Source organism: Symphalangus syndactylus, chromosome 5, assembly GCF_028878055.3.
Source record: "Symphalangus syndactylus isolate Jambi chromosome 5, NHGRI_mSymSyn1-v2.1_pri, whole genome shotgun sequence".
Lineage (NCBI taxonomy): Eukaryota > Metazoa > Chordata > Mammalia > Primates > Hylobatidae > Symphalangus > Symphalangus syndactylus.
The window spans coordinates 118,775,911-118,788,504 of NC_072427.2; the positions used below are offsets into that span (position 1 = coordinate 118,775,911).

The window sequence follows — 12,594 nt, forward strand, 5'->3', positions numbered from 1 at the left end:
CTCGAGCTGAAGTTTCCAGGTGGGGCTGGGTTGAACAACATTGTCTTGCCCCTCCTTGGGCATCTTCAGAATTGCAGCTCTGGGGACAATTGCCTCCACAGAGCCAACAGCATTCCACTGGGTTGCCTGTCAATTTTCTCCCTAGCAACCCCAGCTGCAAGTAAATCAATCCATATCCGCATGTGGGTCACCTGGTGGGCCCCTTTTAATCTCGTGGGATGGTTACTTGTGAAGGGGGCACCTTCCCATCCTTTATGGCATGGACTCCCAGGTCCCGCCAATGGCTTCTGCCACCCCAAGGGCTGCCATAGCAATAGTCACTTTGTGTATGCCGTGTCCCACATATGGGGTGAGAACAGCAGCTAGAGAGCCAAAGCATCCAGGGGTGCTGAACTCAGCACAAGATCCCTCATGGGGGAGGTAAAGCGTTCATCATCTGGCCCCAGATATTCCGATCAAACAGCTTGCTGCATAGCCATCTCCCGGAGCGCCTGCACCAAATCAGTATATGGTTGCCATTTACAGTTTCTGGTGCCTCTCCAGCATCATTCCAAACAGTCCGTATGGCTGCCATCAGCCACCTGATTTACATGTAGTCACCTTGCCCTTGTGTCAACCGTTGGCACAACTGCAGCCGCTGATGAAGGGAGGGGTGAGCTGTGATAGAAGCCAGCTTCTCCATCTCAGAGGCGGAGCAGCTGTGAGATGCTATCAGCTCCTTCGGATGCTGCTGGACTGTTTACCTATTTCCCTCAAACCAGTGGGGGTATAAGCACTATAAGAGGTATATTCCACCACTGTGGGGGGCTCCTGGGATCTCCCCTGGGGTCCCACTGGCTGCTTATGTTCTACCTTCTGACGGATCACAGGGTGATCTGGCAGTGGAGGAGCCTCCTCCTCAGCATCAGACCGAATGGGAGTGTCCCGCCAGGAGGATGGGCTCAAGGTCGGGCTGACAGCTGTTGCTAACTCCTGTTCCTGGCTGTTTATCTGGGCCTCTAAGTGCCCTGCTTGCACCTGGAGGTCCCCCACCCCCAGGTCCTGCTCCAAGCTGTGCACTTGGGCCCCCAGGGGCTCAGCTTGCGCTGGGAGGTCCCTTACCTGTGGAACTGAGCATGTACTTCCTGCAGTGCTGTGAGAACCGCCCATCTGACGCTGCCAGCAAAGGTGCATTCCTCCTTGGTGCTGTGTGCTCCCACACTTGCAGGAGACCTCTCCACTGCCTCCCGCGTTTCCATTGGGGCTCATCCAAGCAGCACCGCTGCCCCTGGGTACAGCCTGTGCTGCCGCCACATAGCTGACCCAGGAGCCCTCAGGGGCCAAAGACCTACTCACTTCATCCTGCCAAGGTCGCAATTGTCAGGTACATGACTACGCCAAAGGTCATGCCGAGGTCTGGAGGGAGTGGGTGGGCAAGCAGAAAGAACACTCAGGGGGCCGTAGGCAGGTGAAAAGTGATTTTATTCAGCAGTGGCTCTCATCAACAGCTTTCTCACACTAGCTCTCTACACTGTTCGCCTGTATCTCGGCCGTCTGCTCTGGCTCTGTGGCTCCTGCTGCCCCCACACCTGCAGCTGCATGGCCTGCTCTCCCTTGGCTTCAGGGTCAGCAGCTTAACTCTTTCTCTGGGCACGATCAAGCCGAGCTGTATCCTGGCTCCCCTCTGTCTGCAAAGATGGACAGCTCTGACTCTCTTTCTCTGGGCGCCAGCGCGCCCGCCATGTCAAGCCATGTTGAGCTGAGCCGAGCCCCAAGAGCCACGTCCTTTGTGCACAGCGTCAACAGGGCAGTTATACCTTTTACAGCAATAGTGGCTCAGAGCCAAATATGAACTTACACAAACAGGTGATATAATAAGTGGAGGTGGGTGCTTGCATGCCAAACTCAGTGAGTCATGCAGGCCTGGGTATCCGCCTCGGCCTATTCCTTGACCAAAGCACATCCAGGTACCTCACAGCCTGACATTAACAAAAAGATAATAAAAACCTCCTGGGGGTTAAGTGACAACATGGATGTAGCGAGAAGGGAAACGGCACACATTTAAGTGTTCCATATGTTTGGCAGAATTCAGGTCAACACCTGGGTCCTGCACTTGCCAGACAAGTAGCTAACGATACTCAAAGAAAAAAAAATTTTTAATTCAAGCAGAGCTCCATACCACAGTTTTCCTTTAAGCCCTGTGGCCCGCAGGCACGGTTTCCCTACCACTAGGAACAAAAACTTTGGCTCCAAGGCAAATAAAACAAAAAAAGCATTTCCACTTACAACATAAAAATACAGAAACTTCATCAAAGAAAGAAAACTATCCAAGAAGCCTACTTCCAGCAAAACCAAGGTAACACTGCTTTCTCTGCATTCAGTGCTCAAGTGGTTCTCTGTACAATGTGTTCTTAAAAAATATGTCCACTTGACTGACAGGTGCAACATATTGATGGAAAAACTCAACATGAAACGCAATAGTTCAAAGAAAGAATTGAAAAGAAGTGAGGGAAAATAACAGTTTTGGATAAATTAGCTTAAAAGGGGGTTGTCACCAGACTTAGAATGCTCTTGGCTGGCCCTGGCTCTCCAGGAGCTCTGAATCGTCTGGGAATTCATGCAACGTGGATAACAGTCAATGTTGCCATTAAAATCTTTAAAAATAATCATTACAACCTAAATTCAACCATGTAAACAGCACTACACACAGCACATACCTGCCCTGAAAAACAATATGCAAAACTAAGATCTGACACTGAATCATTTTGTGATGTTAATTCAATCTAACGGTCCCATCCCCCTTCCCTGTTCTACACCCCCCACCCCACCACACACACAAATCTAATTTGTGCAAGAAATAGTGGGCTCATTCTATTGAAGACTTCAAACAAAAATACACAAAATGTATGTAACCAGGTTCAAATATTTTTGGAGATCCCCCCGCCAAAAAATAAAAATAACCAAAGAATGAAGAAAGTGCCTAAAATATGATAAAGCATTTTAGAGCCCTTTCAGATACAAGGCAGAGAGAGACGTAAAATAGAAAATGTCCAGATCTTCAGTAATTTCCAGAAAGGTCTAATGCGTTGGTTGGCCGCAGGGCAGTGGCAGATCCTTGCTCCTGCTCCTGGGATAGAGCCTTTAAGTCTGCTTCTTGGGACACAAGGCCTCAGGCCCTGGGCTGAGTGCACATGTCCCTTCCCCTTCTCTTTTCCTTCCCTCCATTTCCCACTCCACAAAGGTATCGAAGAGGCTTGGCCAGGCCTCATCTGTGCTATATTTACCGAGGTCAGAACCTCACCTGAGTGAAGTTAAAGAACATGTTCCAAGTGTCCTGGGTGATGTCCTTGATCCCTGAGGGGTTCTCTCTTAGGAATTTCAGCCATTGGTCCAATACTGGGGGACTGTTCTGGGTAAAGACTAGTTTCCACAGTGCAATGGCTATTTCCTGATGCAGTGACCACTGCCCTTCTTCAGCATCCAGGCCAAACTGAAACGTAAACCGGTAGAGATCCTTGAATTTTTCCGCTTGTTTAGCTTCTGTTAAGAGGTTAGGGAACTGTGCACAGATTCCGTCAATGTTGTCTGCACTTACTGCTTTGCAGCCATCAAATGACTCCTTCCTGGTGAATCTGCACATGGTTGCAGCCTGGAACTTCCAAGCCAAGAGCAGCATTCGAAATTCCATGGGGTCGACACAAAAGTCATTGCAAAAACATTCCATGCCTTCTTCCAAAATTGCTTCCTCCCGCTCATCCTTGTAGCACCCGAACAGTTCTTCCAACCTCTGCAAGGAAGACTCCTTGGCACTGAACGTGGACTCTCTCCCTGCATCTCCCAAGGACATCAGCAGCCAGCAGGCCTCAGTAGCAGCCTCCACGTTCCTGGTCCCATTTACAAGGACATTTCCACCTGGCTTGCTGCAGGGTGGCACCTCCTCCTCACGGTGGCCTGCACCCCGTCTGCTGTGTGACTTGCTGCTAGGGTCACGGGCTCCATTCCTGCTGCCCAGTGTCCATGAGGGATTCTTGCAGTTGGTGACATACTGGCCCGTTGTGCTGGTGGCCCTGCCTCTAGGGTGGCCCTGCCTCTAGAGCGGCCCCGTCTGGATTGGATGCCGTCGCTACAGCTGGCCCACATACCTCAACACGCCATCAGCTGGAGGAGCCAGCAAACCCACCACTCCAAAAGTAAATGGCATTAACTGGCTTTTTAGGTTGCCCACTTTTCAGAATGAGTTTGTCCAAAAGCAGTTGCTCCGAACGTTCCTCCAGTCAAATGTTTCCTGGAAACGACAAAGGCCTGTCGGGTCCAAAACACCTACCATCCCCAATCGCATTTCCAAGCTTCTTACCCGCGCTGCCACCTCTTCTTCCACCACTGTCACCACCTCTTCATTGTTGGCCAACCGGAAGCTTCCCCGCTCCCCACGACCCGTATTCCCTTTTAAAACCCACAAGGCATAACCGATAGTTAAAGGATGTCTACCTGTATTATATCTACTCATGCATGCATTAAATTCTTTGCTCCTTGGGATAGAAACTACTATATTGACTATTTACCCTGCCCAACCCTAATCCTAAACTTGGAAAACTGCCCATAGGTTATTGTCATGTGCAGGTAACAGTAGAGCAGTACAGTCTAAGCTCAGGGCCAGACACAGTTCAGGGAATGGTAACAAAAGAGCTGGACTCCCAGGACAGGGGCCTCTAGCACATACCTAATATTGATTCTTACATATACCAAGTATGGGCTCAAAAGTAGTTTACAGAATTGAATTGAAAGTCAGGATCCATTGGCATCATTAAATATTTTCAATGCTTTAATTTCTAATTCTGTTAAACTGTAGCAATCTATTAGTAGAATGGTATACCTTTGAATTCACAATTATGTGTAAACTTAAATGGTGGTTTGCTAAAGATAGCTCAGAAAAGTTCCCATAGAAGAGAAATTTGGCTATTTTGTGAGATGCAGTTAGATGGGGCTTCCAGATAGAACTTACAAGCTAGATCCCTGGTGAGTTAGTTTAGCCTAGGAGAAAAGTAAGGTATTAAAAATAATAGAAAATGATTGTCTCCCCAATGTATTTGATAACGCAAAACCTCCATAGATTTTTTAGCTTATAAAATATCTTGCCTAATTAAGTAGACTATTGATATGAAAAGAGCCCCTGGAGCTCTGATTGATGTACTGGGCTGACCTGGGCCCCAAGGCTCAGGCACAGAACAGAACAACCCTCAGCAAAAGTAGCCTAGACTCTTGGCAGCCTATAGGGAAGGTCCCTTGGACCCACCACTCTCCAAGCTAGGAGCGCAGCAGGGCAGAGGCTCAGCTGTGGGGCTAGAGCGGCAGGTGAAGGAATCTGGCTCCTTCTTGCTGGCTAGTAATTAAGTAGTAGAGACCTAGCAACTGCAGTGGCATCTCATTTCACTCAGACCCAAACCATAGCAAGACTCCAGAGGGCTCTGAATACCTGCTTCAGGTTTTTATCTGTAACTGAGTCAGAAATAGAAGCTTTTCCAGGCAAAACTTTTAACACAGGACCCCTGAACCTTTTGCAATTTAATCGTGTGAATGGCTCATCATAGTATATCCATGATTTTTTTTCCTTTTCCTTTTAATATTTTACTTTTCCCCAGATGCAGATTTTCTAGGACTTCTGTGAACTTATCTTCAGGGTGTCATACAAAGTCACAGGATTGAGAACCAGAATGCTCTAGTCCCTCCTCCGTTACTGTCTCATTTTCTTTATTTTTCTTTTTCTCTTTTTTTTTTTTTTTTTTTGAGACGGAGTCTCACTCTGTCGCCTGGCTGGAGTGCAGTGGCGCAATCTCGGCTCACTGCAACCTCCACCTCCCAGGAATAAGGAGTATCTGCAAGTATTCCTCCCAGGAATAAGGAATATCCGCAAGAATAAGGAGAAAACTAGAGATGGCGATTTTCTCTGGAGAGTAGGACTTTGGCACTCAGGAAGTGGCTCTTGGTAGTCTGCCTTGGGAGGGAAACTTAGTTTACATTGAATATACTTTTATCACTTGGATTTTTATTATGCATATAAGTTTTTGATAAAACAATATTATTTATACCAATATTTGAAAAAAATGTATAAAACCAAATATTTAGATATACTTTTTTTTTTCTTTTTTTGGAGAAAGGTTCTCATTCTGTCACCCAGACTGGAGTGCAGTGGTGCAATCTCGGCTCACTGCAGCTTCAACCTCCCAATCTCAGGTGATCCTCCTTCTGCAGTCTCCCAAGCTGGGACTACAGGTGCACATCACCATGCCTGGTTTTGTATGTTTTGTGTTTGTTTGTTTGTTTGTTTGTTTGTTTGTTTGTAGAGACAAGGTTTTCCATGTTGCCCAGGCTGGTCTAGAACTTCTGGGCTTAAGTAATCTGTCCACCTCAGCCTCCTAAAGTGCTAGGATTACAGGCACGCATACTACATTTTTAACATAATGTATACTCCCCAAAGCGTCGTGTGCTGCTAGCCTGACCATTTTTGTGTGTATAAGCCCTGGAATAATGTATCTACTATTAAGTCTAAGAGTGTATTTGAACTTGTATATGTGCCATTACTTAGAAACTTTACAGTATTCCCTAAGTCTTTCTTCTAAAATGCAAGTCTCTGTAAGGTTGCTAGGGTAAAAATAGGACAAACAAGAAAAGTAGGACAAAAAAAGGAGCACCCATTAAATGATAAGGACATGTGCATGTTCCTGATATGCTGTGGACAACGAGTGGGCACCTAACACTGAACAGGGACAATATTTCTAAGCCCCCATTCTCCTCTTATGTTGACATTTATAAGAAATGCTAACAAGTGGTAGAATATTCAACAGCTAAAGGATAATTTTCCCACTGCCCCTCTTTCTAACTACTCAGTAATTGCAGTAAATCCTAAAACTTCAAGATACATGTATTTAAAATATTATCTATGAAAATTAGTAATTTCTAAACTCTAACTAGAATAAAACCAGAAACAAATTAAATATCAAGGGTGATGTAGTCTCCAAAATGGCTCTATTTATTATTTTGCTTTTATTTATTTTACTCATTTATTCAACAAATATTTAATTAGCATCATTTATGTTAAGCATTGTGCTTGAAACTAGAGATATAGTAGCAAAGAAGGTAGATAGAGACCTTGCTCTCTGCTAAAGGAGAAATAACTGAATAATTCATTAGATAATAATAAATGACTTATTTATAAAGTTCATAACATGAGTTAAGTTGTGTGTCAGGCACTTTCATATGCATCATCTCAGTCAATACTATAGGAACTTTTAATAAAAGCATTATTATCTCCACATTACATATGAGGAAACGGACTCCAAAAGAGAGGTTAAGTGACTTGATCAAGGTCCTTAACAAGAAAAAATAAGAGGAATACTCAATTTCTGGGGCAAATTTGAAGAAGAGCTCTTCCCATCTGGCTCTCTCCACTATATCATACATCATCTATTCTATTAGTCTACTCAATGCTGGTCTTCTATTACAAACATTTACTTATATTAAAAATATTTATTTCAAAAATTAAATATATCCTTTCTTTTTAGTACATTGTTTTTTTAAGAATTTACATCAACCATCAGAAAAAATAGGGAAAACCATGAAGTGAACTTCACTATATTAAGTAATACCACTTGATATTCGGTGTTGTTTGCATAAAACAGAAATATATTCTAAGTTAAAAATAATGACATTATCCTAAGGATATTTGGTAGTTCATACACCCAAAGAAAAAGTTCAGAAACAGGCTTTGGAAGAAGCAGAAAGCAGAATAGCACTAGGGTTCTCAGTTGCAAAAAATCAACCAAACAAAAACAATCTCTTCCGTGTTGATATGGTTTGGATCTGTGTCCCCACCCAACTCTCATCTTGAATTGTAATCCTCACTCTATACTCCCCACGTGTCGAGAGAGGGGGGTGATTGGATTATGAGGGTGGTTCCCCCATGCTGTTATCATGATCGTGAGTGAGTTCTCATGAGATATGATGGTTTAATAAGTGTTTGGAAGTTCTTCCTTCGCTCTTCTCTCTCCTGCCACCATGTGAAGAAGGCCCTTGCTTCCCCTTCACCTTCTGCCATGATTGTAAGTTTCCTGAGGGCCTCCCCAGCCAAGTGGAATTGTGAGTCACTTAAACCTCTTTGCTTTATAAATTACCCACTCTCAGATAGTATCTTTATAGCAGTGTGAGAATGGACTAATACAGGGTTCTGGGTATGATCATCTGAAAGAATTGACAAAAACCATTTTAGCCCTTGAGTCACTCCACTCAAGATTCAATTCCTGAAGGAAAAGTTCAATTGTCCTGGCTGATCCCTTGGCAAGGAAAGATCGGACATCCTGACTGACAGTTCCATCTCTATGCCATGCAAAAAGAGAGACATGGTCCATTTATTAGAAGAAAAGAAGAATAGTTGCTAGACAGACTCCTCAGATGCTACTTATGCACATATTGTTAAAGTGGATGCTGAGTGTCATAATTTTGTGGAAATCACAGGCACGAATGCAAATAGTCCATGTTGGATTGCCAGACCTAGTGTAGTAGTTGGGATATTCATATAACTCAATTACAGAGACTTCTTTTTTTGAGACAGGGTCTTACCCAGGCTGGAGTGCAGTGGTGCAATCACAATTCACTGCAGACTCTACCTCCCGTGCTCAGATGATCCTCCCACCTCAGCCTCCCTAGTAGCTGGGAGTACAGGCACGCACCACCACGCCCACCTAATTTTTTGTAGGGACAAGGTTTTGTCATGTTGCCCAGGCTTGTCTTGAACTCCAGGACTCAAGGGATCCTCTGCCTTAGCCTCCCAAAGTGCTGGGATTACAATGTAAGCCACTGTGCCAAGCCTATTGCAGAGACTTTTGATGGTCTCCCAGGGTTCCCTTAGTCTTTAAACACCTCATTCTAGCAAGAGCTTGGGATAATAGATATTTACATATTCTCTAAGTTTGTATTACAATGTCTGTTATTTCAATCTGCTTAGTATGATAAAAGTAGGGACCTGCTATTTTTTTAAGATATATGAAGTGATGTTTTGAGATATATATACGTTGTGAAATAATCGCCGAAGTCAAGATAATTAATATATCCATCACCTCACATAGTCACCTTTGTGTGTGTGGTGAGAACATTTAAGACCCACCCTCAGCAAATTTCAAGTATAGAATACAGTAAGCTATAGTCACCTTACTGGACATTAGAGCTCCAGAACTTACTCATCCTACATAACTAAAACTTTTTATACTCTTTGACCAACATCTCCCCACTTCCCCCAGCCCCCAGTCTCTAGCAACCAACCATTCTACTCCCCGCTTTTATGAGTTATATTTTTTTAGATTCTACATATGAATGAGACCATGTGGTATTTGTCTTTCTTTGCCTGGCTTATCTCATTTGGCATAATGTCTTCCAGGTTCATTCATGTTCAGGATTTTCTTTATTTTTAGACCAAACAATCATTGTGTGTGTGTGTGTATGTGTATAAAGTAATATAATATAAATGTAATATATATGATGTAATATATATATAAAGATGAAATCTTATACATTCATATGTCAAAGGACACTTAAGACACTTAGATTATTTCTATATCTTGGCTATTGTGAATAATACTGCAATGAACATGAGGAATAGTGATAGCTCTGTAAGATACTGTTTTCATTTCCTTCGACTGTACCTGTAGTGGGGTTGCTGGATCATATGGTAGTTCTGCTTTTAATTTTTTAGGAACCTTCACACTGTTTTCCATAATAGTTACACTACATGCCTTCTATATTTTAAAACCTAAACTTAAGCAGAGAGTTTCGTGTGTTATGCATTCATTATCCAACAAATGTAGTTCATATCTGCTTGTGATTTTCTGTCTATGCATGCCTCAGTTCCAAGGCCCTTGGAATATCTATTTTCCTTAGATAGATTTAAAAAAAACATATCCAACACTTACTACGTACTGTTACAGTTCTTATTCACTTGTCTCATTAATCCACAACATCCATAGGTTGGAACTAATATTATAACTATTCTTCAGATGAATAAAATGAGGCATCATAAAGGCTAAGTAACTTGCCCAAGGTATCATAACTAATTAATGGTAGAGCCAGGGTATAAACACAGAAGCTGATTCCAAAATGCATGCTTGTGTCCATAAAAATGTGGAGTCTTTTCTCAATAATTTGGTTTGAGGTTGATGAAAATAACATTTTATTTAAGAAACAAAGCTTGAGATTTCAACATTTTAAGGTTTTCCTGCAAAGTTTAGAATACCGTACTTTGTATGTTTGGAATTTTCTAAAATAGAATATTACTTTGTGAAAGTAATACGATGATATCCGTCATGACCTGGAGTCAAACAGAATAGAGTTAGTTCAGCAAACACTAAAACAATGGTTTTGTTCATTTTTAATGAAATTATTTTTATGATGATATCTTTTATTTGTATAAGGCAAGGGCACAGTGCATATAGATAGAAATTTAAATGAGATTTATTTTTTCTTTATAATATTTGTATTACAAATTAGTCTGCTTTATAATGTACATTTATGTATATAAATTATTTTGCATATAACAAATGTTTTATCACTTGAGTAACAAATGAGTAAAGTTAAAATCCCATAAATTCTTCAAATGCTTCTTAAAGGAATTATTTGATAAATATGGTACTATTCTGAAGTGGAAACTGAACCAAGAGAGTCTACCAACTCAGCAGGAAGGTTTAGTTTTCCCCAACCAAAAGGCTTCCTTATTGAACATCCAACAAGATTAAAAATAATAATTCTAAGCCTTGCATTTGGCCAGGTAAACTAGTCAATCGATAAGCCAGCGACCAATTAAAAATTATTAGGTGTGTGTGATATTCATGTTAAAGAGCCACCGAAGTCCAAGTTTTTTGACCTTCTATGTCCCTGCACAATGTCACTGTACTTAACATCATAATTCCTTTTAATATGCTTCCAAGATCTAAATACTAATTGCTCTCTATCTCAGATGGAAATTTCAATATCCTCCTTTATATTCACTATTCCACAACACCAATATAGCTGTCAGAAAGGTTTTCAGTCATTAAGTAACTTCTCATTCACAGCAAATTAGGTTTTATATATGGCTTCTTGTCCAACCTAGACTTGAACACAGCCCTTGAACATCCAGTTTTCCAAGAGCAGATGCTGTCTACTGCCTGCTTTCCTTATCCTACTTTCAGGCTACAGAACACTGTCAGAGTAGGTCTTGAACAGTCATGTCACTGAGCTGATCACTGTGAACACCTTGGAGATTATGGGAATTCTCACTCTGTTGATTTGGCTGAGGGCAATGGTAGTGAAAAAGGACAAAATGATCTGATTGGCCTTGTGGCCATCCAGTTCCACATGGAGATATTGTCACAATCTTAAATTAATGAAGAGGACTTTTATTGGATTTGTGTTGCTCTGGTTGGATTTCAAATTCAGAAAACTCAATTAGAATGGAAATCATTTTCTCTTGAGACATTAAACCCTGAAATATTTCAAATGACATTTGATGGATGTGCTTCTGATTTATTTTGATAGGCTCCATCAAGGAATCTTGTTATGTCGATCAATATGTCTGAGCCCTTTTATTTACACCAGAAAATTGTAATGTGTTACATCTGCTGGGATCAAGCCAATCTTGAAATCTGAGACGATCTGATGTTATGCAGTCTGCATTAGCTTTGCAGTTCCAATATGGAGACAAATATCTATATGTCACCATAAGGTATTTGAATTTTTAATGAATATTTTATCCTCTGTGTTGGAGAATATGTTTTGGACGGGCAAATAATTACATTGGCATTATCTTGTCTTTGTTTCAAACAGGATCAAAATCCAAATTGACTGTATGATCGTCATCGGCATCTTCCAAAGTTGCTTTCATCAGAACCTATGTCCCAGCATTCCAGCCCCACCACTGTCCCTACCAACCCTTTGAAGCTTCTACTTCTGATTTTTTCCTCCATCTGGTCTATCATCCATTCTTATGCCATTATTTTCTTCCTTCAAACCTTGTATTATTGCAAAATGAATTTCACTGGCCTTTTTGCTATTGTTGATATCAGAATCCATTTGATGCAGTACTCACCAAGCATTGTAAGCCCCCTAAACCTTCTGAAGACCCCTTACCAATCTTTTTCTGTATTGGCTTCTATCATTCCAAATTTTTTGCTTCTGTTGATATTGACAATGAATTATATACCCCCTTAAGCACTATATTCCCACTGCCTTGCATGTGGAAAGTGTTTAATATGAGTTAATTAAATAAGCTATTGAATAAAGCAGACTTGCCAGTGTCAATATTTTCTAGTGCCATCCGTCATTACAGGTGTTTTCTTCTCTCCCTAATTACTCCTTCTACTACCATGTTTGTTTTCTGCTGCTTTAAACTATGTTAAGTCCTCATGTTCTGCAATCACTAACTGATAGGTTATTCCTTTTTTCAGTACACTTACTGACCATATCAGTCTTCTTTCTCTTCCATTACTGCCAGAACTTGGCATCAACTGCCAGCTCTGTTGAGGCAGAAATTTGACTGCAACCTCCTTCAATCTGTCTGTCTCCTGTATCTAGGAAGGGATACTTAGGTGGGAT

The 12,594-nt window shown here is 41.8% G+C and overlaps 1 protein-coding gene and 1 long non-coding RNA gene across 3 annotated transcripts in view; one reads left to right on the forward strand and one right to left on the reverse strand.

The window, feature by feature from the left end:
- The window catches only part of LOC129482798 (uncharacterized), a 75,911-nt gene extending 63,661 nt beyond the window's left edge, over nt 1-12,250 (forward strand). For both annotated transcript variants that reach the window (XR_010120814.1, XR_010120813.1), the window contains exons 3-4: nt 11,539-11,725; nt 11,827-12,250. This is a non-coding gene — a long non-coding RNA (uncharacterized lncRNA). The remainder of the gene's footprint in view (nt 1-11,538; nt 11,726-11,826) is intronic.
- Nucleotides 3,121-4,486, reverse strand: LOC129481597 (DCN1-like protein 3). Its single transcript, XM_063640011.1, is given in 3 exon segments — nt 3,121-3,277; nt 3,279-4,069; nt 4,244-4,486. Coding segments are annotated over 3 exon segments (1,191 nt in total).
- Nucleotides 12,251-12,594: the final 344 nt, after the last annotated feature.